General features: G+C 33.7%; 2 protein-coding genes across 3 annotated transcripts; one reads left to right on the top strand and one right to left on the bottom strand.

Annotated features, from left to right (window-relative positions):
* The first annotated feature begins 4,582 nt into the window (after positions 1-4,582).
* On the top strand, positions 4,583-21,027 carry LOC106754354. Of its 2 annotated transcripts, none has more exons than XM_014636366.2 (13): positions 4,583-5,822; positions 6,272-7,007; positions 9,507-10,002; positions 10,316-10,467; positions 10,552-13,851; positions 13,960-14,172; positions 16,316-16,519; positions 16,616-16,819; positions 17,685-17,843; positions 19,032-19,382; positions 19,882-20,314; positions 20,453-20,549; positions 20,692-21,027. In XM_014636366.2, the coding sequence occupies exons 1-13, from the start codon at positions 4,726-4,728 to the stop codon at positions 20,867-20,869; spliced, it is 7,620 nt and encodes a 2,539-aa protein (XP_014491852.1). In that variant the 5' UTR covers positions 4,583-4,725; the 3' UTR covers positions 20,870-21,027. The 2 variants fall into 2 exon arrangements, with proteins under 2 accessions (XP_014491852.1, XP_022633644.1); XM_022777923.1 differs by lacking the exon at positions 4,583-5,822 and having other exon boundaries at positions 6,353-6,480; positions 6,639-7,007.
* A 2,356-nt stretch (positions 21,028-23,383) lies between these two features.
* On the bottom strand, positions 23,384-25,431 carry LOC106754352 (reactive Intermediate Deaminase A, chloroplastic). Its single transcript, XM_014636364.2, has 6 exons — positions 25,185-25,431; positions 24,772-24,887; positions 24,607-24,651; positions 24,195-24,268; positions 24,059-24,108; positions 23,384-23,717 (listed from the first exon to the last, which is right to left on the bottom strand). The coding sequence occupies exons 1-6, from the start codon at positions 25,366-25,368 to the stop codon at positions 23,623-23,625; spliced, it is 564 nt and encodes a 187-aa protein (XP_014491850.1). The 5' UTR covers positions 25,369-25,431; the 3' UTR covers positions 23,384-23,622.
* Between the last annotated feature and the right edge of the window lie 964 nt (positions 25,432-26,395).

Below are 26,395 nucleotides of genomic sequence, written 5' to 3'. Positions count from 1 at the left end.
AAGAGACTCAAGGAGAAGGAGAGGAGAGCTCCCACTGTCCAGAACTAGCTCCAAGAGGCACAGGAACGCTTCCCTAGGTCTCAGCCGCCAAGAAGATCCTTGCTCTCGAAAACTGTGTGGCTTTTATAGGGTAGGGTGCCACATCAGACATCTCACGCCCAGCGCCATTAAAATGGCGCCCAGCGTGAAATACCCCTGGAAACAGTGGAATTTCACGCCCAGCGTGAGACAGTGGCGCTCAGCGTGTGCAAACAGTGAAAACTGGCGCCCAGCGTGACAAACTTGCGCCCAGCGTGAAATTTTGCTGGAAACAGCCAGTTTTCACGCCCAGCGTGAGAAGGTTGGCGCCCAGCGCCACTCTAGCTTCTTGGACTTCTTCTTTTGTGGTCCTCCCTTGGTTCTCCACTCTTAAACTTGAATGCCTTTCCAAAGTACTCAAAGTTCCTACAAAATTTTGAGGAAAAGAGATGAAAACTCAAGTGTATAACCTAATCTAAGTTTATTCACAAAGTTGGAAAAAGAAGGAGATCAAGCATGTTTAAAGCTTCAGGAATGTTGATTTGGCATGAAAAATGCACCATAGATAATGGTAAGAATTACCGTTATCAACCCCCACTTGACCACTTGAAAAAATATCTCTTATACCAACACATAAACACTTATAAAAACAAAACTATCTCTTTGAACTTCAAATGACATTCCCATTTTATTTAATAAGATTTTTCCTCCTAAAATATTATAATAATTCCACTTGTAAGACTTAAAGAAGAAATGAAGACTACATTAAACAAGTGATAAAATCATAATCCAACATGAAATGTCGGACTCGAAACTCATCCCTACATGCCATTGATAAACTTTGAGCTGCATGTATAATGGAAGAACCTATACATGGAGAATCTTCCCCTGTCATGTTTTACAAGAGATTTAGGTTCTACATGCAAGTACATGATTTTAAAAACATACACATAAATAGTTTTTTAGTCTTATTGAAATACTTTCACCATGCAATAAAAGAGCATTTCACTTAACATACAACACCAAATTCCCTTACTAAATCTTGCACACAGAAAAAAAGGAATATAGTTAAAAATTTAACACCACAATCACATAAGGTAACTTCCCTTTCTTGAAAATTTTCATTCTAAATAGAACTCTCAAATTAAGCTTTAAGAACACTTAAAACCTAAGAACTCTAAGTAAATTATTAAGTTGAGTTTTTCAAATATTATTAAGCATGGTCAATATAAAACAAAAAAACAAAAAAAATGAGATCAAGAGAGATGAAGATAAAGACAAAAGAGAACAAAAACTTAATAAAAGAAAAGTAGATTATTAGAATTTTTGGGTCACATATATATCATTCAAATGTATTCACTAGTGCAAAAACGTTGTTTAACATCACCCCTTAGACGTCAGTTTCGTGAAAATCCGACTTCTATTACTGCACGGTGGCATTATCGTAAATAAATTGGAAAACTAGACGTCAGTTTCGATGTCAAGCAATGTCTATGACATCATAGACGTCGAACCTGCCGCAAAATGACATCCAATTGCCTGAGGTATGTGATAAGACAGTCCATTAACGTCGGTGTTTCAGGGGACCGACGTCTACTAGGTTGCAATTAATGCTGCCCATCAAATTCCCAAGAGCTTAGACGTTGGCTAGCAAGGGCACCGACGTCTACGTCACTGACAGGAAATCAAACGTCAACCGGTTCAGCTTTAGACGTCGAATAGACGTCGGATCCCGTGAAAAAGCAACGTCGATTGGGCTACAATTAATGTTGTTCACCTAATGCCCCAGGCAATTAGACATCACGTAGTCAAACGCCGACGTCTAAGGCCTGTTTGGAAGGCAGGAAGACAAAAATTCTTCAATGTAGACGTCAGTTCTGAGGGGCACCGACGTCTACGATCCTGTATTTTCACCAAATTCGAGGGTTTTAGACGTCGGCTGTGAGGGGCACCGACGTGAACTACCCTGACAGGAAACCAAAACGTCAATCTTTTCAGCTTCCTAGATGTCGGTTTCTAGAGCAACCGACGCCTCATTTCATTTTAAATAGACCGCAGACTCTTCTCGCCATTCAGTTTCTGATCGCGTCTTCATCTCTTCTCCTTTTTCTCTGCTTCTCCTCTCCTTTTTCTCTCTTGCATCCCAGGTGTGTGGTTTTTTTTTATGCTTACCGTTTAAACTTTCTTTAGTTTTTTATCGATTATCTTGTCGTTCAATTGATTAAAATTTGCTTTCTTTGTGTTGTGTTTTAGTGCAATTTTGATCCTCTCTTTGGGTAACATAATGCAACATTCTCGCTTTGTTGGTTTCCTCACAAAAAGAGTGGCGATCTTTTGAGTTTTCTAGTTCTTCCGACCCAAAATGGAACTTGGGTCCTTGTCTACTTCTCGACACCGTAATTTTTTTCTGTTGCGGTTGAATAATGGGAAGTAGCCATGGACCCAGGTTCGGTTTTGGGTTGAAAGCACTAGAAGATTCAAAAGACGCAAGCTTTTTTTGTGGGGAAACTAGCGAGAGGATAGTGTTACACAATACTACCGAAAGTCTGGATCAAAACTGCATTAAAACACAACGCCGTTGTTAGACGTCGGTTAGTGCTTGGTCCGACGTCTATAAGAACATAAATGTCGGTTAGTGTCATTTTCAACCTCAATATATATTCATGTTGACGTCAGTTTAAGCAAAGGTGGACGTCTATATAGAGTAATTAGACGTCGGTGTGAGTATAAGCAGACGTCTATATAGACGTCGGTGGATATCGTTAACCGATGTTTATATGGACGTCAGTTCTGAGGAATTGCGACGTCCCATAGACGTCACCCGTATAAACGTCGAATGTGAAAGTGACGTTAAAAGACCAAATTAACCGACGATAAACAACGTTTCTACACTAGTGATTAGGATTATTATCTAGTTAGTTATAATCATGAAGTGGTTTATTAATATTAAGTTTATAACTAAGAGCATAGATGTCATAAAATGTTATTGTGTAAATAGTCTAAAGTAATATTATGATATGATGAGAAATTGAGTTAGAATTATTAAAATATGGAATGTAACATATAGAAGTTATAAAATAAGTTATGTTCTCCATTTATAGAATAAATAATATTGTTAAGACTTTTATTTTCTCATCGTCCCACCTAGAGATAACAAAAACAATACATAAGATTTTTTAAATTTGAAAGATCATATGTTTATATTTAATCTTATCATCTCATTCTAGGACAAATTTATTTAAGCCAAAAATCAAGATCATATGCCTATATCTAATATTATTATCTTATAATTCTAAGACAAAATCAATTAAGTTTATGTATTTTTTTTTTCTAATGAATTAAAATATGAGTTTATTACATATGACTGCGTTATAAAATATAGACAAATATAAAACACAATTATTATTTTTTAAAATTTTATCTCATAAAATATATGCATGAATAACAATAAGAAAAACTAAATCTCATATACTAATTCTTTCTATCTCGTATTTCTTATTCTTTAAAAAAAAATAAATTAATTATACACATTTTTTTATTCTTTTTATAAATTGTACTTTATAACAATAACGTGTAGGAATATTTGAACTTTCTTAAATGTAAAAGTATGTTTCAAGAAAACACTCATAACACACGGATAAATTTGTTAAAATAATAAAATTAAGAAGTTGTAAATTATAAATTCTATTTTAAATAAACGGTTTCTTTAAAATTATTTATCAAATTTTTAAAAAAATATTAATATTTAATATATAATCAGGGATTAAAAAAGGCCTGTCACAAAAACTTGCTTTCGTTTAAGAAAATCTGAAAACATGTACGTTAAAAAAATACAATAATTGAGAAGATAGAAATAAAAACAATTTAAAATGAAAAAAAGTCATTTTAACAATTTCTTTTAATAATTTTTTTATAACATATACATGACCGTTTGTGATTGATCCATTTTAAATATTTTTTTAAAATAAATTTAAACAAATCAATAAAACAGTAACACATATTTTGTTGTAAAAAAATTATTAAAAAAAATTATTAAAATATCATTATCCATTTAAAATATATAATTCATCATCGTATATCTAGTACCACATATACTACATTACATATTTTCAGATTTTTTATGTAGAAACACTATGTATTCAAGAATGACTATTTCAGCTAAAAAATGCATGTGACTGTACTTTATATATAATCGCGTACAATTTTTTGAATGTTCATATTAAAATAATTTTAAACAATTTATTAATTATATTTATAAATGTTAACTTAACTAGTTACTAAAAAATGTTTCGAATTAGGTATATTTTTAAAAAATAATAAATGTTATGCTATAATTTCATATATAAAATATAAAAACAATAACATGCACATGTTATCATAAATATATAAATAAAATATGTCCAAGTGTATGAATCTGGTTTGAGTTGAATCTAACATATTTTTATAATTAAATTCAAAATTCACTTTAATAAAAACTTTGATTTTTTAATTTTCGATTTTGTTAATAATTTTTCCCGTTTTATTAAGCTGCATTTAAATCACAAGGTGAAACGAGGTCGTTTGGGCCAGGGTTTAACCTACGTGCTTGTATGTTTCGCGCAAAACAGTCACAGATTAAACAACACTAGACGTTAGAGTGGCGGGTGCGAAGTGGTGCTCTAACCTCCATCACTCCGCCGTCCTCCGCCGTCCTCCGCCGCCGCGCCTATGGCGGAACCTGCTGCGGTTCTGACATTACAGGCCAAGGTCAGCCACGAAGCGAAACTGAAGGAACTGCTTCACCGAATCACCTCGCTCGAGATAAAGCTATGCTCCGACGGCGCAAAAGAATTTACGAAGCTTCTGAAGTCTGAGAATGGCGGCGACGTACTCCGAGAGTACGTGCGTGGGTCCCCGAAGTGCTCGGAGCTTCTCGAGGCGTGGAAGCTTCGCGAAGGAAAGCAGGGCATGAACTATGTGTTCGACCTAATCTCCGCGATTTTCAACCACAGTGGAGGTAAGTACAACCCTAGCGACGCGGAGAGTGTGGGCGTGAGCAAAGACTTGGATAAATTTGCGCGGTTATTGATTGCGGAACGGTTGAATGATATCCACAAGGAGGTGAGCAGCAAGGAGTGGCGCCGGCAGAAGGCGGCGCTATTGCTCCTGGCGTCGATTGTGCGGCGTGGCGCGAGCTTGGCGTCGGAGGTCTCGAAGAGCTTCGATTTTAAGCTGGCGGAGTTCGGGAGGATCGCGTCGGAGCATCGGAGGAAGAAACCAGAGGCGAGGGTAGGGTTGCTGAGAAAGTCGTTTGTTGGATTCGCGGTGTCGTTTTTGGAGGTCGGGAAGCCGGGGCTGTTGCGGTGGATTTTGCAGCAGAGAGAGATGTATTCTGGCGTTCTCAGAGGGTTGGGAAGCGATGATGATGAGACTGTAGTGTTTGTGTTGACGGTGTTGAGAGACAGGGTTCTCGTTGTGGAGTCATTGGTCCCTCCGGGGCTTCGGAGTGTGTTGTTTGGGAGTGCCACATTGGAACAGTTGGTTGAGGTTTGTGGAAGGGAGAGTGGTGGTGATGCTGCTGAGGTTGCGTTTGGGGTGCTTGTTAGGGTTTGTACTGATCCGTGTAATGGTTTGATGCCGGATTCGAAAATGCGGTTGAGGGGCAATACTAAGAGGGTATTGGACCTCATGAAGAAGTTGCGGGTGACGGAGGTTCAACATCATAAGGACTTGCTTTTGGCTATTGTTGAGGCCAAGGGTTCTTTTGGGTTGCTGTATTTGAAGGAGTTTCCTTACAACATTGAAAATTTCAAGTCTTCTTCATGGTTATAATTGTTTACCAGAATTTTGTTGCTGTTATTTATTATGTTTATGTGCATGATTATGAGTAATGTTACCGTGATAGCAATATAATAATTGAGTTAAACAGTCTCCCAATATATCAGATGAAAACTGAAAACGAATTAGCCAACCGTTTGATATCTGTGGGACTATCACGGTCTCAATCAATCTCCACATAATACGTTATTGAGTGGTGTTCATCATTTTCCATAAATTAAGTGTTTCACGTAGAGATTGGTTGGACCAAGTATGTGTGGTGGTTTGAGATTTCTAATAATTTATCCTATCGGCTAGCATGAGAATTTGGCCAATGATATTTATAAGAGAGTTAGAAAATGGCTTTGCTAGCTATTCTTTGATATGTACATGTTAATTTTTCATTTTTTTTGATGTATATACCCTGTTTACTGATGGTGACTGATATATTTTTCAGGATTCCCGCAATATCTGTGGCAGCTCAATTGGTTTCGTTGGTTGGTAATGGCATTTCTAAGGAATATGCAAATTTACAATCAAATGGTCCAGGGCTGTTGTTAGATAATATGGATTTACACAGTATTGTGAAGTGCCTGTTTCCTCGTCCATTCAGCAGGCCTGTGTTTAATAAGGGATTGCCTCACACTGAACCTTATGTTAAACATGGTACTCTAAGGCTTCTTCTGGAGTTACTGAAATTGCTGGACTCTCTTTTTAGTGGTTTGAATCATAATTCTAGTTCCAGCAATCCAGTCTTGAAGCATGTGATGTTTATCAAGGATGAAATTCAGAATTATGTTCAGGCTTTTCTTCCTGATCTGCAGGTTTTATTAAACCTACTTTCCTCTTTAGATGCCAGTTCTGACGCCTGTAACTCAACATTGAAGAGGGATGCATGCCATGATGAAGATAACAGCAGGAGGAGAAAGAAGTTAAAACTGGACACTTCAGAGAGTGGTGATATAGATATAGTTGTTGCTGGGCTAAGTTCTACTCCTGATATTGATTTGACTGACTACAGTGAAACAGTTGATATTGGAGCAAGAGCAGATACATTGGATGATGAAGTGTATCTCATGAATATCATAGGGGAAATTTGGGGTGTGGACCTCCATTCCATAGATATTAGCACATGGACAGACGTGGACTCATACCTGCTGTCTAAACTTCTTGATGCTCTCAGATATTACCGTGTATGTTCATTTTTTTATAATCGTATTTTATTCAAGCCATTGTGTGTCACTAATACTGTCAAGTAAACAGAAAAGTAGCTCATGATCAAACCAAAATAAAAGGCAAATTTAAATACTTCTACTGAATTGTATTATCACGTAGTTCCTTTAGACAATTTTCTGTTCAGGATTTTGTTATTCTATTGGTGTTTGGAGTACTGTGTTGTTTAATTTGCTAAATTAAGGATATTTTAAGCAATAACTTATATTTTTGAGTTTTGATGATGGCCTGACCCTCTAGTTTCTTTGATTTTCAAGACTTTTAGCGAGTTTTTCTCTGTGCACTGGGAACTCAATTGCCTCACTGAGATGTATATCATTGCTTGATATATCTCATTCAATACCTTAGAGACAAACTAGTTTTTGGTCTTTTCCCTACCAATTTAATCGTTAGAGCTGTAATGGCGCTTGGCACATGCCTCAATCTTTTCAGTTTTTCTACAATGATATCTTATAACAGTGTATCATTGAGTGTGGCATTTTAGCATACTCTTGGATGCCTGTGATTTATTTTACTAGGATTAGACTCCTAAATAAGAGTTCCTCTAACTGTCCACAAGTAAATGTGGATTTAGTCTTTCCTAATTTTAATTGGCTCCACAGGTTTTCAGCCATAATGGTAACAGAAAACTGATTTTATGGACCTCACTTTAACTCTCACCTTATCCATCATAAATTGTGAGCACCATTGAGTTTGTGTGTTTATTCTTCTTTCTGTTGGAAACTCCTTGTTGACTTGAGCAACCTCATCTCCATTATCACCAAATGATCCTGAATAAACCAGTTTAAGTTTTATTTTTCTGAACACCCAATAAATTATTATTATTATTATTATTATTATTATTATTATTATGTAGGCGAGCTTGTCATGCCTTATAATTATCTCATTCTTTTTGTCTCGAAAAGAAAAATGTAAATGCCTTTTTTCTTTTTTCAGAAAGTAATAGTTACGTATGATTTTTTCTTCTCTTAAACGCCTTTTTATATTCTAGTCTTTTTCTCACTGTACTTGGTGCATATTTAAATTGAAAATTAATGTCAGGGAAAAGCTTTTTCTAATCCAAGAAGATAAAGAAGCCTGGTTGGAAAAGTTATTAATTTCACCATTACTAGGCCAGGTTTATCCTTTGCAGTTGGTGTTGAGTGTATTCATGAAAATCCTATCACTTGAATGTTGTCATTCATATTCTAAGATTTCTCTAAAAGGCTCCTGAAAAAGAACTGCCTTATGAAGATTTCTCAAATTTTTGGATAGTGGCGTTGATTGGGTTGGTTTTTCTATGGATAGGCTCTCTACTACATGATATTGTGTTTTGCTTGGAGGAAATTTATCTCTCTGAAAAGCAAAAAGCAAAATGTTGTTGTCTGATCATCTACTGAAGCTGAGTTTAGAGCAATAGTATCCTGACCTGTGAGTCTATTTGGGTAAAACAATTTCTACGAGAACTAGATTGTTTTGACATTCAACTGATGAAGTATTATGATAAGCAGTGTGCTCTCCACATTTTCTCGAATCCAGTGTTCATAAGAGAACTAAATATATTGAAATTGATTGATATATTATTCAGGTAAAGTTGTTGTCCAAGGAAATCTGCACCAAGTTTTTCACATGAAATGATGTATTAGTAAATTCCTTGAGAGGTCTTTGGATTGAATTTATTTGTTCCAAGTTTGGCACGAACTATGTTCCAACTTGAGGGAGTGTCAGAATAAATAGCCTTAAATAGGATTTATTGAAAAGTGATATGTGCTTTGTGTTGGACCTAGTTCCTAGATGTATCTTTTCAATTTTTATTTAATCTTCCGTCTTATACATTGTTTTTGATGCATCTAAAGTAATTATAAATATGAAATCCCAAGAGAGGGAAACACACACACAGTCTCTCAAATTCATTCTAATTCCTTTGTATCATTCTTAAGTGTTGTTTTAAATAAATTTCAGCTAATAGAAGATTGTGTTTCTAGGTTTTTTATTAGCATTGATTAATTTGATTCATACAAAGTCAAGTGTAAATATAAATTTAGTGCTTAAACTAGGTATGACTTGGACTTTAGTTGTTTACCTTTTTGGTTTTTCATTTTTCACTGAACTCTAACTGTTGATAAAGTTATATTTTGAGATTGAGTATGCTCTACAACTATAATTCTTGTCATTTTAGAAGTATCTCAATTTCATTGCCTTTTTTTTTGGGAAAATTCTATTAAGCACCAAATGCTTTACTCCAGAGTAGTCAGATATGAACATGTAACAGAACAGTTGAATGTAAATTGAATTTAAAATAAAACTTCATACTGTAAGCCTCCCTAATTAATGGGTCAGCCTACTGTTTCACTATCCTAATAAAGGAAAGAAAATCTGGTGTAATTGTTACTTTCTTTTTGTATAAATTTATATTTTTTCTAGGTTATTCAATTATACATGATGTCATCTTATATTCCTCTTCTGTTTTTCCTCTGCAGCGCTCTCTGCCTTTCACATTGGATAGTTCTTTTGAAACTTTCAAGAGTCTTCTTAAAAGCCCGTTGGAATTAACAAGGCACCTGCAGTTCTCAGTGTTGTCCTTGCTTGCAGAATATATTGAATGGTGTCCTGACAATGAAATTCCTATAAAAACACCACCCGTGTTGTACAAATACCTACAGCCATTCATTAAATTGCTGATGTTTTCACCATACAACGAAACAAGGGATTTGGCGTACAGACTGGCCTTGGCAGCTATGTTCAGTACTGGCGGTTTTGATGGGAATCTTCATGAGATAGAATCATGGTTTTTATTTTTACCAGGTTATAATGGAAGGAAACCCCCTGTCAAAATCTTGGAGGCTGATGCATTGCAGAGTTTTACTTTGTTTGTTATATCATTCTTGTGTGACGCTGTTTCTACATTTGGGAATAATTTAGTTAAATATTGGAATATTCTTAAAAGTCATGCCCATATTTTGGAAGACAGTACAGGTGATCAGTTCTATATTCTCATATTTTACTTCTTTGTATACAGTTAACTCTAAAATCGTGTATATCATATGCTGCTTCTTTTCCTTTTTGTTGTACTGCCTAAGGTTTTAATCTGGTTTGATAAATTCATAGGATCATTATCTTTCTCTAGAGCTATGAAATATGCATATTATCATTTTCTATGGTCATACTATCTACTATATATTTTGTTTTTTTTTTTTTGTTATTTCTTTAGAAATGTTAGCATCTGATGTTGCCAAAATTGTGGAGAAAGTTCTGGCTCTTCATTGCTGATTTCGTGGTTTCATTTCAGATTTATCACCTCATTTTAGCCCTTTCGTTGTATGTGTGCTGGAGAAGTGTCTAAAGGTGATCCGACCTAAATCAGGATCCTGCTCTGTGCCTAAAAAGTCAGTGGTATTATTATACACTTGCAGTACAGTCAGGTATCTCTTGCAAACGCAGGTACATGATTCATCATTGGACATTTTTGCTTAAGTTTAGTTTGCAGTTTGTGCACATCTAATGTTAGATCTGTGTTTCTGGTAGGTCAACCCTGAATTGTTATCTGCTTTAGTTCATGCAGACTTGACAGAGAGACTTGGTGGCAGTTATGAATGTGGTGAAGTCTTTCCCCAGTGGAAGCCACTGAAGGATTTATTGGACTTTGTGGAGAGCATATTACACCATCGGAATTATTGCATCTTCTCTAACAATGAAGAATCTGTCCTTCCTGATAATTCTCTGGGAAGTGCGCTTGGTAGTGTAAATAGATTGTTGAATTGTAGGTCTAGTCATGCAGTTGCTGAAACGACAATATCTTTCATATCCTCCATTATATTGGAAGATGGGGGTAAAATGTTGACAAATATGCCATTGCATGTGGTCATTCCACGTGACTTGGTTGGAGTTCCTTTTTCCCTCTTATTGTCTGTACTTTTTCTGGATTATAGTGTTCTTCACCATGCTACGAAGTTGTGGCCTGCTATGTTTTATGCTGGTTTGGATATGGCCATGTCAAATCTTGGTATTGGTAGTCAAAATGCTGCTCCTGTTGGGAATTCTGATCATAGATTGTATCCAGAGTCTCTGACTTGTAGCCAACTTTTAGATGCTTCCGAAGCTGATGCTGTTACATTTAGTATCTTTCTGAAACAGGCACCTTTTCATGTGATATTTCCTGCAATGATGTGTATGAGTGGTCCTTACATATCAAAGCTATCTAAAATACAAGAGCTGTTACTACATAAATTATCCGCGTCCATAAATGATTGCTTGCTCCTTCCCAATCTGCAACTCGTGCTGTTCTGGACTCATCGGATTCAGCTATGTTACAAAGTTAACCCAATGGCCGAAATCGAACAACTTCTGAATGTGTGTGTTAAGCTTGTAGGGAGCTTGTTAGCACAATTGTTGGTCCCAGAAAGTTGTTCTGACTGCTCTATGACCAATTTTTTTTGTTCAAGACATAACATTAAAGAAGTGATTAAAACCATTTTTTTCCATCCCTGTGTTGTGATGTCATTATCTCTTTCGTTGGGAAGTTTTCAGAACATTGCAAACAGAAATGTAGAGGATGATTTCGATATGCTTAATGTAGTATCTGATGAGGGGTTTCACAAATTTGGTAATCCAATTCTAAAGATATTATCAATGACTCTTGATCACATGTGGTCTTTATTTGGTTCCCACCTTTGGGCGTCTACAGCTGAAGATGTTGGTAGTTTATTTGTGAAGGAATTTAAAGGCTTTCAACAAAAATTATTTCTGGATGTCAGAGATAGATTTGAATTGTGCATTCGTACTGAAGATGTGATTCCTCTCCTTCCAACATTGTGTACTTTACATACTTTGCATCGGTTTTTATCACCTTTTGAGCTCCTTGAATTAGTGGATTGGATGTTCAGTAGAGTTGAAGTGAATGATTTACCAATTAAGAAATCTCTGTTATCTGTTGGATGTTCCTTAGCTGCTGATGCTTTTAGTGCTTTGTCCATTTATTTTCAGCAGTCATCTGAAAACAGGGCACCTTATGATTTGTTTTGGGGGATGGGTGTAAGGAATATGAAAACTGATATTTTTGAGCAGATTTACATCAAGGTTGTGGATTATTCTCTATGTTTTGAAGTAGATAGTGCTGATAGATGTTTGCTTGAAGCTATCAATGCCTTGTATACGCAGAAGTATATGCAGCAAGAAACTTTTCATCCTCTGCTGTTGATCATGTGGAAAATTATAATGGTTACTCCATTGAAAATTCTTTCCCATTGCATTTACAAGATAAATGCTAAGAAAGCTATATTTTTGCGTATTCTTACTGAATTGAGTTCCCTGCATTCATTGGTCTTTGGGCATTCATTTTTGGGTATAGTGAATAGAAGTTTATATAATGATATCGGTGGGATGGAACATATCTCTGATCTTACTCTTTCAGAAGATCAGTATATACTACTTCTACCGGCCTCTTTGTCATACTTGAGCTTAATTTCCAATAGATTTTGGGGACAGAATCACAAAGATTGCAAACCTATACCTTACTTTTATTCAAAAATTCTCTTGAAAGGTTTCAGTCAATGGAGGAGCTTTTTGTCTAAAGATATATTTGAGGAAGAATATGGGGAATTCTTTCCATCATCTGTTCAAGAACTTCTCTGTCTTATTGATCACAGTCTTCTTGGGAAATCAATTCATATGTTGCAGTATCACTTTGCTCTTAATGGGGATTCAATAAAACTGAAAAAGAGATTAAATTTATTTAAATCCATTTGCCCAAAACATGCTTCACACGATGACCTGATTGACTGTGAGAGTCAATTTATTGATAATTATTCTCCACGTCAGTCTTTGAATATCATCAATCGTGTTGTTGCAAAGTTATCACTTTGTAAAATATTATTGTTTCATGAAGAAGCAGGTGGGGGTTTGAAAGATGTTTCAGTGAAAATGCAAAGAAAAATAGGAAAATCTAGGATGCATTTTATAAATACTTTGGTGGACATTTGGCAGTTTATTGTGAAGAAGTTTTCTTCAGCCTCTGATCAATCTAGATCTGCAAAAGGCACACATATTTCATTGTTATATAATCTCATGGAAGAGTTTTTGTTGAATAGTATTCTAGAATTGGTTGGGAAAATGGAAAATGATCTTATTCAGTTGCCATCCATTTCCTTCCTTGAGCAATTAATCAGATCTGCTCTTCTCTATAGGTTTGGTGATTTTACAACAATGAAAGCTCTCCGGGTCATATTATCACAGCTTAATGAGGGGAGGCTATCATTTGATTTATATCTTCAGTTGTTGCTTGCACATTCTCAGTTTGCCCCTACTCTCCATTCTATGCACAAACCAGCAGGTTCCTTTTTGAAGCCTGTATCCAGCATTCTTAAGTGTCTTGAGATTCCTTCTCTTGACTATTGTGAAAATGACCTGAAACAGACAGGGCTAACAACTGTGCTTTCAAATGGACCATTAGAAATTGTTAGAATGCTACGGATACTCCTATGGATAAAGGATCGCCAAACTGATTCAGATTATGAAAATGATATTGACATAAATTTAAAAGAACTGCATGGACTGCTTCGTGATTCTTATGGTGCAACAATCAGCTGGATTGATTTAGGGATATCCAGTCTTATGCAACAAATTGAGTCTATGAGTTGCCCGTTATCTCAGAATGTCAAGGTAGATTCAGAAACAATTGAAGAGTGGTACAAAAGCCATCACGGAGACAACTTTCCTATTGACCCTGACATATGTGTGTCAACAGTTCTCTATTTTCCCTCTGATAGAAGTATCTCCGATGAGCCACCATCTGCAAACAAGATTGAACCAGATACTATCAGGAAAAAGGTTTAAGCATGTTTTTGCCTGCCTGAATCTATGTTTCCTGTTTGTAGTTTTGTACTTGTCCTAGTTTATATCTCGTTATGTTTATTAACTTCATTAAATCCCATACAGGTACATTATTCTCATGTTGAAGATAGAGAATGTTATGATCCTGCATTTATATTGCGATTTTCAATTTATAGTCTCTCAAAGGCTTATATAGAGCCTGTGGAGTTTGCTGGGTCAGGGTTGCTTGCAGTAGCATTTTTTAGCATGTCTTCCCTGGACAACGGGATAAGAAGATTAGCTTATGGCACTCTTGATAAATTTAAGAATGCATTGGAGGTTGGTAACAGGTTTATCAGTTTGTGCTTATTTTATCATCTCATAAAATTTAATTTTGGTAATGTGGGATTTTTTTTTCTGCATTCTCCTCAAAATTGAAGTGATAGCTTACTTTTTTTGTATATTATTAATACTTCACTTCCATATGTAGAGATACTTTTTTTTATGGAATCATCTAATCTGGATTTGTGAAAATATGTATGATAACTGTTCATTTACCTTCAGTTTGTCATAATCTATTTCAAATATTTTGGCCAGAACAATGTGATAGGTGTTGCAGACCTATACTAATGCACTGGTTAAACTGTAAAATGTAATATAGCAATAACTGAGTTTCCTCTTAAGAGAGGACCCAAACAACATACAACTTTCTTGTTATTAGAGAGAACCAGACTCTCCCTCCCTAACATTCACAAGTTACAAAATATAGAAAAAAAATGCTAAACTGTCCATTCTGACTTTATAGAAGTGAGATGCTACTAACTACAGACAAGTAACTACCTTAGAGACAGTTAAAACTTTCTGTCATACAATAAGCTAAATCATACCGTTTTCCTTTTACGGTAAACCTTCCCTTTGAACCTATCACAATGATGCTAAATATTTGATCCTTTTTTTACAAGTTGTTTTGCCTACATCCATGTTTTGTATGTTGACTGTTCAGTTCCCATGGAGCAATTTCTCACAATTCATTTCAAATGTTTTTGGCAAGAAGGATGCTTGATATGTCAGTGTATTTTTGGTGAATTCTTCAGCGTATTACTGTATTTGATCAGTTGATTAGATAAAGGTATCACTATTTTTATAGGTGTTTTGTTCTTTTACATGTGCTTTGGGAATGGATAATTTTTAGTGTCTCTTTGTTGTTTTGCCCATGCTATAGTGATAGGTTTCTTGGCAGCAAGAAACCCAAGATACCCTTGGTTAGCACACAACACACACACAACTCACAAAAACAGTAAAGTGTGTTGATTTCTGAAGAACAAAAGACAATGTTCGATAGCCACCAAGGAAGCAATTCTTCCTTCACACAGGATGTATTATTCCTGTAAAACACTTACAACCAAAAACGTGTCCCCCTTGAGACAGTCTCCCCCCCTTTTATAGCTAACCCCTTAACCCAAACATACCTTCCCCAACAACCTAACTAACTTTCCCTCCTCCTAACCATCATGTCTTGTTTATAATTCTCTTCCTCCTTTCATATACCCTTAGGGTCCTATCATATCGTGGGAAAACTTTATTACTGACATGGAAAGTGGTGGAGATCCTATAATATCAATTAGAAATATGACCAAAATATGGTATATGAGTGGGGAACAACCTTCATTCTACAAAAGATTGAATTAAGTCTAGAACTCAAATTCTAAGATAATCAAAGCTCATTCTAGTAGTTTTTTTATGTCTATCACGTCACTTGTTATTATATATGTTAGATATTAGTTGTGTGTTTATATTAATTAGGGAAACATAGTCCCTATGCTTATTATGTTATTTTTACATATTTATTTGTATTTGGGCTTAGCCCACATTCTTATTATTATAAATACATTACCCTATGTGTATGCAAAGACACATAAGGGAGATTTCTCCTAATCTTCTTCCTATTTCATATAAGTGGATGACAATCCTATTACTAGAAACATGTTTCATGAGGTTGAGTTGTGCCCACACAAAAAATGATAAGATGACATCCGAGCTTATCCTAGATTTCATTAAAGAGTCACTTATATCCACACCCATCACTGTAGGATCTCCAATGGAAAAAAAGTTTGACAATTTTACTGTTTCTTTTAATTTTGTCCAAAAAGCATGTTGGGAAAGATCATCTAGAGAATCTTGAGACTAAGTAAGCTTGTGGAAGCCTCTAAGCCATTGCCTAGAATCCCTGGCCTTTGGCAAACTAGGGCCAAAATGAATGTTTGTTGTATTATTGGGCTTGGGCATTTTCCAGGGGCTGATCTGTAGCTTCAGTGCTCTCTTAGTGATGCTTTATTAAAGAATACAAAATTATTAAACAGGCTTCTATGGAATTCAAGTTTTATATTGTATTTGTAATTGCTTTTATGTTTTTTCTTTTGTATATATGCATATATTCCTTGTTGAAGGATTATTGTTGATTAACAATAAAAATGTCTTACAGAAATGCCAAAAGAGGAAGGATGTAATGGGACTTCGACTTCTATTAAATTCTGTTCAAAATAGTATAGAAGAGCCATGGCAAAGAATCCCGTCAGTTATTTCTTTATTTGCTGCAGAGGCATCTTGTGTATTGTTAGATCCAGCAAATGATCATTATGCTGGTATAAGTACATTTTTGATACACTCTTCCAAGTTGAATATGAGGGTATGACATAAGTTGTTGAGTTTCTTTCTTTACATGAAATTTTTTTTGTTTTGAAAAGTAATTCAGTTTTATGTTCCATTTGCTTCAATTTTGCAGGTTATCCCTATGTTTGATAACTTCTTTTGGAGTACCTCTGTCAATTTTAAAGCAGAAAGGTCTTGGATGCTCCGGCTTTTATGTGCGGGGCTGAACTCTGATGATGATGCCATGATATATATCAGGAACTCTATCCTTGAGACCCTGATGAGCTTTTATGTCTCTCCTCTTTCTGATTTTGAGTCAAAGAACCTGATTTTTGAGGTAAACATATTCTTAAAATTTGTGTTTTTCTTTTCCTATCTGTCTATAGTTGTACTTCAAGTGGTAGTGTCAGTATGTTTACATCTCTTTTTGTGGTATGCATTACTGAAAATTACTCAAAGCTGTGTTTCTACTCAACTTGGTTGTTATATTGTGAATCGAATCACAAATTAGGTGCCATTTTTTAATTGTTGAATTCTATTGGTTTGAATCCTTAGTTTTACAATTCAGTAGTCAAAGCTCAAAACTTATATTTCTGTTGTGACATCCGGAGGCTGTTTGTACAGAAATTTTTATACCATTCCAATTAAGTTGGACACATGCAACTTACATAAAACGTGTTGAAGTTTGAAAACGATGTACATGTTATCTAGCAGCTAGGCAGCCTAAAAGATGGATGACTTTCTACTATCAAACAAAACTAATGATATTTGGCAGGAAGAAGTTTTTGGGTTTATTAAATTTGAACCTTAAATTACTTGTGATATTTTAGCACAATGCTGTGGTTACTGTCTAGCTTCTCCAATGTTCACCCTTTTAGTTTAGTAGGTATTAAAATGAGGGGGCATACCAGAATCACATTATCTGTTATGAATAATTTGTGTTATCAGCTGAATAGCTGTGGTGACATGCATTTCAAGGAGGTTGTTTTTTACCGTAGCTTGGAAAAAATGCATCTATTAGGTGCTTCTCCTTTAAGAAATGGGCATTCAAGGGCTAAATTGTGCTTGTGCTTGTTTACCCAAACTCATACTTCATGCTTTGGAGTATGATGAAATACGCTATTTTTCTTGTGAGATTCTCACTGTGACTACTCCCTTGTCCTCTACCAATATAAAGTGAGCCTATTTTATTTACTCTGCAGGTGATAAAGAAATCTGTTAAATCACATAAGATTACCAGTCATCTAGTGAAACACTGTTCCTTATTTTCATGGTTTTCGTCTCTCATCTCAGTTAGTAGACAAAGGCTTAACGGAGATTACAATAAACTTTTCTTGAAACATGTGTTGGTGGCATTGAAGGTAAGCGTTTTATTCTCATACAGTTTGTAATCCCCCTCCCCCCATCATGACCTGCAATTTATTTTGTTTCTCTAATGCTTTCTGTTAACATTTTCCTTTCAAATGTGTCGGGGTTTTCTAAAATTATGACTTGTGAGCCTACATATTTTTTTAGCAAGCCATCAAGCATATTGATGAAGAGGATAAAAGAGTAGCAGTTTGACCCTCTAGCAGTGTTGTTAAAATCACAGTCTAACTTGCAAGATTGCATGGCTGTATGAGTCAAGCACCCTCTAGAAAGCTAGGTTGTATTCAATATTGCTGGAAAGTGAGATTGTGATTTGATGTTCAATCGTGGAATCATAAATCCCAACTGGGTAAAAGTAAACCCCACTTTTTCGTCTTTGTAAACAAATTCCTTACCGTTTGCAACTCCTCCAACCTCTGTATGGTGTGCGACTGGACTTCTCCTTTCCAAACGAGAGCCCTGCCTCTCATGACTATTTTTGGGGAGGGTTGTAATGAGATTTGCTAACTTACCTACTTGTCTTTCAAAAGAATTGTGTTAAACAAGTTATAACAACATATTTCTTGAAATATACTCAAGGTGTAATTTTCTTACTCCTAAAAGTAAATGTGAGTTAACAAATGGTATGGAGTGTGCTAACATGCCCCCACTCATTTTTTGGAACGAGTGAATTAGCAAACTATTACTACAGATTTCTTAAGATATCCGAGGTACAATGTTAACATACAAGTTAAATAATAGTAATAACAATTTATAAATAATATATTGATAAGAAATTTATTTAACAAGTAAAAAGGAGTATAAAATATTATTAAACAAATACATATATTGTTATTTTTCTTGGATAAGTAATGAATTTATTGTTATATAATACAAACTATATGTACATAAAAAAGTAAAAAGTTTATTTATTTAATAGTTTAAAAATAAGTACATAAATCAAATTGTTGTAATCTTTGGAACCGCTATAGCATATTTTGGTTGTAGCCCATCTGCTCCACTATGAATATTATTCTCTAACTATGAGCTTGGATTATCCTCAACATAACAAAGGTTATCACCGAAATTGTTCAAAGCTTTATAATGTATTCCTTTAACTGGAAATGATATATTTTACCAATTTGCTTTTATTTAACTCAGATTTCTTTTACTTCACACTTAGTCCAACTATTATTTTCTAGGTTGTCAATGATGTTATTTCATTCGGAAGAATCTCCAAGTGGTTGAAAAATCACGGTCTTGATCAGCTCATGGAACTTTCATCCAATCTATTTAATTTCTTGCTCCGTGATGGAACGTTGGCTAATGAAACATTATTACTTGTTAATCCTTTTCTACAAATGGTTGCTTCGACGTTGAAATTGTCTCAGAAAAGGAAAATATATCAGCCACATTTTACCCTATCAATTGAGGGCTTGTATCAGATGTACCAGACTGGCAGTGTGTATAATAAAGGCACAAAAAGTATTAAACCGGAGCTTGCTCTTGAAGCCATACTTATGAATTCACCTCATATTTCCATTTTCTATATGGTACCTTCTTTGATCCATCTCATTAATTTGTTTTTTTATTATAAATACTTGATCATCTATGATTCAGTTGTATATTTTAAAATTGTTTGTTCAAAGGCATACAATGAATTCGGTATTGGATTGGTTATGTTTTATATTTTAATTGGACTTTGGATACACCTATGCAAATGATTTTCATAGTGTATTGTTTATATATTATGAATTGAAGATGAAAATAATAAATGAAATTCACTTCATGATTCGAAAGTGTTTAAAGTTGTAGAAATGTTAATAAGGTTTTTTATTACACATGCATCATATATTATAAATTATTCTAGTCTATCATGCTCCTGTGGAAGAGTTGATTTTCAAAAAACTTTTGGCATTTGTAATCGTTGTGCGTTTTAGATTTGTCTTCTTTATTATCAGACTAAAGCTCTAGTTCTTATTAAGTGTATACTTCCTCTATACTGGCTTTTTTTTGGAGTCGGTATGAATAACCACATTTTTATGTAAACAGAATCAGGAAAGACTTCAAAGCTTTCTTATCTGGGCAACTACAACTGCTTTAAAGTCAGAGTCTAGACGAAGGCTGGAGTTCAATGAGTATCAGTTCTTCAGAAATGATTCAAGGGAAGAGTTTCGAGAGAACTCTGTACTTTCAGCACTTCTGCGCTGGTTAACAGCTTCAGTAATCATTGGGAAGCTCCGTAAAAGATCTTATTGCAGGGATTCGGGATTAGCTGAAACACACAACTTTGAATCCCTGAACTCTTTACTGGTGTATGTTGAAAATACCTCCGGGCAAAGAAATGATATTGATATTGGTGCGGAGGAGTTCTTAGCTTCAACAATTTTCTATCTCCAACTGCGTCTTGGTGTCAATCATGAAGTGTTACCATCAGTTGTATGTGCTCTCTGCCTTCTGATTTTTGGTGCCTCTGATTTTGCAGGTATGATACTTCATACATTTAATATAAATTTACTGAATGCAATTACGGTGATAGGTCAGAATAGACATTTTAGTTAGATGTTTGTATCTACACTCTTGCATCTGGCCAGATATTGATGCTTTTTATTTCATTCTATAGTTGGCAAAACTGATTTATTGCAAGACTACGACACTTTAATATCATCACACAGTTCAAGGATACGGTGTCCTCCTGAAGTTAATCCAACTTGGAGATGGTAGTTTTCTGGGCCTTCTAATTCCTCATACTCAAATGAACTAGTGTGTTTATTATACTACTATTGAAACGAAGTTTAAATGGATTCATAGTATTTATTTATGCTTCATAACTAACCATATTGGGACCTGATTGTTGTTTAGGTCTTTTTATCAGCCATGGAAGGATCATTCTCTGGAGCTCACTGATTCACAGAAGATGGAGGAATATCACGCTTGCCAAACTTTGTTAGTGATTATCTCTAATGTTCTTGGAGGAAAGAAATTAGAGTCGGCTAATTTATCCCCTGTAGATTTAGAGAGATCTGGCTTATTCCAATAGGAAAGAAGTTTACTAAGAAACTGATAGTTTGAGTTATTATCTCATATTTTGTAGATTAGGAAATGTACAGAAAGTGTTTAGGAAATTATATATTTGAAAATACAAATTATATATGTATTTGATGGTAACATACAAGCTAAATTAAAATTTTGGTCTGATATTTGTTTCAAATTTAGTTTCAAGCTATATATGTATTTGATTTGGTTCTTATGAAAAAATGATTTTAAATTGTGAAAAGGTTAGCTTCACACTTTTTATATACTGATTTCAAACAATTTTTTGTTATTGGTTATCGTTTATAACACACTAATTTTTTGTTCGTAATTTCATCTTGCTGGTTTTAAACTTGTCAATAAGGTAACTTTTATAACTCGTCAATGTTCTATTTATTCAATTAATCATAATACCGTAAGTTGCAAAATGGAAAGAAGTAATATAACATTGGCTGCTGTTATAAATACTGATAACTAATTTCAATATTTTAAAATTTCTTTTCGGTTGAAATCATGGTTTTTGTTTGGTGGTTCGGAAATGGTAGTTTTCTTTATAGCATTGAAGTGGGCGATTTGGTGGCTAATGTGCGTTAAAGTGAATATCGTTTGGAGTTTCATTAAAAGGTTTGTTTTGTTGGAGTTGTATGGATAAGTCGGTTGATAAGCATATTAGGTATGAAATGTATAACAAAACCATCAATTTTAACTAATCACAATTTCACAACCGAGAATCACCCAATGACTAATATGTTGATTCCAAAAGAAATTACTTTCAGAATCGGAAAAGAAAATCTTTTAATTTATCTTATTATAGTTTTTTTTTTATTTTAAAGGAATTATTGTGGTAATTTATCCCTTAAAGTTAGTTTATTATTATTATTATTTTCTAAAATAGTCATTGTATTTTTTTCATAATTTATCCAGTTTGTTTATTATTTTTTATTGACGCAATTTTCAATTTGTATTTAATTGATTAGAAAAAAAAATGCAATTTGTATATTAACATTTTAACTTCGAAATGACAACATTAACTCAGAGGTATAAATGCTCGGAATTAATCCTTTTAAAAGTTATACGACAAAAAAGATATATCTAGTTTATCTTTTCTTTAAAGGTCCTTTAATTTTTTTTTTAAAGTTAATCCAGAATATATTGCAAGGCTAGATTAAAGCACATTTAAATATTACATGTCTTTGATTCATTTTAATATTTTTTTATCTTATAAAATATAATTTAGTTTTTTATAACCATTTATAATATTTTATATCAGCATTTCCTATAATGTTATAACAGTTGAATCAATACTCCAGTAGTTCAATTATTGGTTTTAAACACTAGATAACATTTCTCTTTTAATTTTCGAATCATATATATAAATAAGTGAGAAGTTTTTTAACTGAAAATTGAAAACTATAAATATAATTTATTATATTTTCTTTTCATTTTTCACAATAATTAAGAGCATCCAAAGGATCATTAAACCTACATTTGTATAAATCCATGTGGAGAATAGTCTGTCAGTAAAACTCTTCAAATCAGTCTTGCTTTTAATAGGTAAAAATGCTGCACTATAAAGTTTAGCCCACAAATAGTAAATTGTTGTTTTTCAATTAAAATACAACAATTAAACACATTTGAAATGTAAAAAAGTTACGTTTAAATTATTTAAATTTAAAAATAAAACGTATTGAATATAAAATTACATTTAGAAAATACAAACTCTCTTCATATATTGAGAGTTCTTGTTATTGAAAAAATTGAAAGCTATAAACTCTAGTATATTGATAATTCTTGTTAATATAAAAATTCAACATTATACACTAATTTATTAAACCATTCTTGGATGGTTAATATATAAAAAACAAAGACGATATTTTCAAGTGATTAATTATATCTTTAATACAATATATACCATTGTATCTTCCATGTATAATCTTTCTGTGCCTTTTTAGAATATACATCATATTTTTACATGAATGAGGATGAAAAAAAGAAGAAAGAAATACTCTTGAAACAAATGGATAAATGTAAATTTAAGGTGACGGAATCGATTTATGAAGCTTTATTTATTTGACTTACTGAATTAATTAACTTTTAAGCATATTATAAATTACAATTAGTGTATTTTTATTTAAGATCTTACGATTTCTTATTCTATTGACTATTTAAAATACCTTTTATTTTATTTAGATAATTTATCTTTGGTTTTAATGTCAACATGATAATATAATTATCGCATTTGTCTTTTTGTCTTCAACTTGACAAACTTTTGTCTTTTCTCTCTAAATAACTAAGTTGATTGGCGAGTTGAATAATAGAAAATGAAAAAAAAGGGAATTTCTTCCATTGATAACAAATATCAAACAGTCACATACTTAGACAAAAATAAAAAATATTTTAACACTCAATATAATTAAATTATTTAATAAAAATTCAATTAAAAATACTCAAATTTATGTAATACTTCAACTTCAAACTTAATTAACCATTTTTAATTTAGAAAACTATCAACATAATATTGGAGAAATGGTTTTATTGGAGAGTAAACATTCAAACATGGTCCATGATAAAATAACATAACATTACAAAACTAAGAATGTGAGAATTACAGAGGCATTTCCAGTGGGTTTTCTGGACTGATTACAAGAACATGAGCATCATCATCCAACATGGTATAAACCAAGTAAAAAATCATACATGGCTATGTCCCCCTCATGTATTATTTACCTAATTTTGTTGAAGAGTCATATAAAGTGATGCTCAAAGTGCTGCAATGCACTCAATTTCAATCTTGGCATCCATTGGCAAGGCAGCAACTTGATAGGTTGATCGAGCTGGAGCAGGTGAAGGGAAGTCTGAACAAATTTTAACCAGTTAAATCATTATTTACACCAGATCTAGCAGGGATTAGAAAGTAAAATTGCAGAAAAAATAGTAAATCTTTTCTACATAGGACTAAACATATTCAATTTGCCTGAAAATAGATTAAATTTTTACAGCACAATGGGATTTATCATCAGAAGTGAATTTGATGGGTGAAGTATAGTTTAGCACTTGATTTGCACAGGGGTTTAATAGACTTCAATATTAAAAAAATGAGTAATTACTGTTATCAAATGAGATAACAATTGATGTGCAAAAGTTTAGAATGGTGGTCATGGTAAGGCAACATCAGAATCACTGGCATAGAACTCACATTTAGCATAGATCTCATTAACTTTCTTGAAGTCCTTCAAGTCAGCTAACCTGGAGAAAATAAATGGTATAAATATAGCAGTCTTGGCAGCAGCATTCAATACAATTCAAAGTAAGGAAGAGCAAATAATTCATACAATATTGTTGTCTTAACTACTGATGAGTAGCCAGCACCCCCAGATTTTAGTATCTCCCCCATATTTTTGAGAACCTGCAATGTGTAATTATTTTACAAATGTCAGTGACAAAATCTGTCTCAGCAGTGTACTTTCACAGCAATGCTATATAGGAACAACATTGCTGATCTGTGTTACTGTTAAAGTGAGACAGATTTAAATGCAAATATCAGACAATGATTTTATGACATTTAAAGAATGTAAGTAGCCAAAAATTGCGTGTATAAACCATATTACAACCCCAACTTCTTATAAATGATCAATTAAACCCCATAAGCTCAAATTCAAGAGAAAAGTGACAAATTACAAATACTAAGAAAATTTCCCTATACCAAAAAATGAAAGGCTGTATTTCATAGTTATCTTAATGTACCTGCTCTGTCTGATCTTCAACATTATCAGAGATGAACTTTCCAGTCTAAATTAGAGAGCAAAACATGTATCATCAGTCCAACATTTAGCATGCAACTAAACAACTAAACACAGATGTAGAGAAAAATTAAATTGAAGAGTGAACTTCATATGGATGATGTCAAACCTCGGGAACAAGGCCAAGAACACCCGACACAAACAGAAGGTTGTTGGCTTTGATTGCTTGAGAATATGGCCCCAATGCCGCTGGGGCCTTTTCAGTCTGAACAGCTTCCTTTATTCCTGCAATCAATGAGAAAGTTTTTCTCATGATTTCACTTTTATTACATGTAAATTTTAGATTTCTTTTACACATTGCATCATAGTCACGAAGTTCTTGTCAAAAGTCAAAATTATAATCGAAAGGGGTCAACATATTACAAGTCAACAACAATTTCAGGAACAATTTCCATACTCTAAAACTTTCCACAAACAAAAGCAATGCAACTAGAACATTTAATCACATATAAAATTAAAAAAGAAAAAATAATAATTCTCCACAATAAATAAAATTCTAAAAACAAAACGATCGGGTTTTACGGGAATCATTAGAGATGCTCCTGCACGCGAATGGCAGAGTGCGCTTAGAAGAACACGAACGCAATAGTGAGACGCCGGCCACCGTGGCCCCGCCAATTCCGGCGGCCCACGATGCCCGCCGGCAAAAAACGCCGCCGTTAATCGGCGGAATGTGGAAGGTCCTTGCGGCGCAGAACGATGCCATCTCTCTCTCAGAGACACACGCACTGAGTTACTGAAATTATTATAAAATTCTGCGACAGACGTTGTGCTCTGCAATTAACGTTTGCAATGTTTTTCAGTTTTCCAAAATTACCCTTAACTCGTGTAGATTCTCTCATAGAAGAAGCTTCTTATTTTCTCTATTCTCACACATAACTACTAATATTTTTTTTCTTGTTTTATTGTGCTATTTCATAAGTTTTATTAATTCAGTAAATTAATAATTTGGTCTTTAACCTTTGAAAAAACGGAAATAATTATTTTAGTCTTTGAATATGTAAATAGTCTAATATATTATTAAAAAAATATTACAAGTTCAATAAGATAGAATAGTTAACCAAACAGAAAATATAAAACCTCGTCACAGTGTATATAAACATAATTATAATTTAAATTTTATATATATAAATTATTAATTCCAAAACTACAAGAGTAGTTGTCTAAAATAACCAAAAGAATATATATATATATATATATATATATATATATATATATATATATATATATATTATGCACTTGTGTCACATCAATTTAAAGTTTGATCACACTTACTAAATGACCATCGTCAAAAGAATAAACCACACATGAACAAATAAACAAGGAAACACAAAGAAAAGACAAGCCAATGAAGAAAAGAGTCAATCACATATTAATAAGATTTATCATATAATATCTTTCATACACAGATAACAAGCATCCTAAGCATATTATAAACCTAGACCTGACCATTCGAATATAGTATGAATGCCTTGGTTTGGGTGCTTGTGGTTCTGTTGTTTCCTTCCCCCGAGTCCTACAATGGCCTTCTTTTAACTTAAGGTCAAAGAAAATAGAACTGTTGTTTCAGACTAACGATGTAAGTGCATGAACATGTTTTCGTTTTATGTATTTTGTCATTGATCTTATTTGAGAAATTATTTGTCTTGGATTGTTTTAGATATCTTGGGACTGGTTCTTAAGAGAACAGTGAAGTACTTGAGAAAAAAACACTAGAAAGGGGAGGGGGGTTT

Source organism: Vigna radiata, unplaced genomic scaffold, assembly GCF_000741045.1.
Source record: "Vigna radiata var. radiata cultivar VC1973A unplaced genomic scaffold, Vradiata_ver6 scaffold_294, whole genome shotgun sequence".
NCBI lineage: Eukaryota > Viridiplantae > Streptophyta > Magnoliopsida > Fabales > Fabaceae > Vigna > Vigna radiata.
The sequence above is the reverse complement of the archived record's forward strand: the minus strand, read 5'-3'. Positions and strand labels throughout refer to the sequence as shown.

Bases quoted from the DNA above. Each gene is read 5' to 3' on its own strand.
- LOC106754354 (XM_014636366.2), top strand. From the start codon at position 4,726: ATGGCGGAACCTGCTGCGGTTCTGACATTACAGGCCAAGGTCAGCCAC. The intron at 14,173-16,315 runs GTTGGTAACAGG...AATGTCTTACAG, and splicing joins AATTTAAGAATGCATTGGAG to AAATGCCAAAAGAGGAAGGA. The intron at 19,383-19,881 runs GTACCTTCTTTG...TTATGTAAACAG, and splicing joins ATATTTCCATTTTCTATATG to AATCAGGAAAGACTTCAAAG.
- LOC106754352 (XM_014636364.2), bottom strand. From the start codon at position 25,368: ATGGCATCGTTCTGCGCCGCAAGGACCTTCCACATTCCGCCGATTAAC. The intron at 24,652-24,771 runs GTTTGACATCAT...TCTCTAATTTAG, and splicing joins TTCTTGGCCTTGTTCCCGAG to ACTGGAAAGTTCATCTCTGA. The intron at 24,269-24,606 runs GTACATTAAGAT...TACACATTGCAG, and splicing joins TTGAAGATCAGACAGAGCAG to GTTCTCAAAAATATGGGGGA.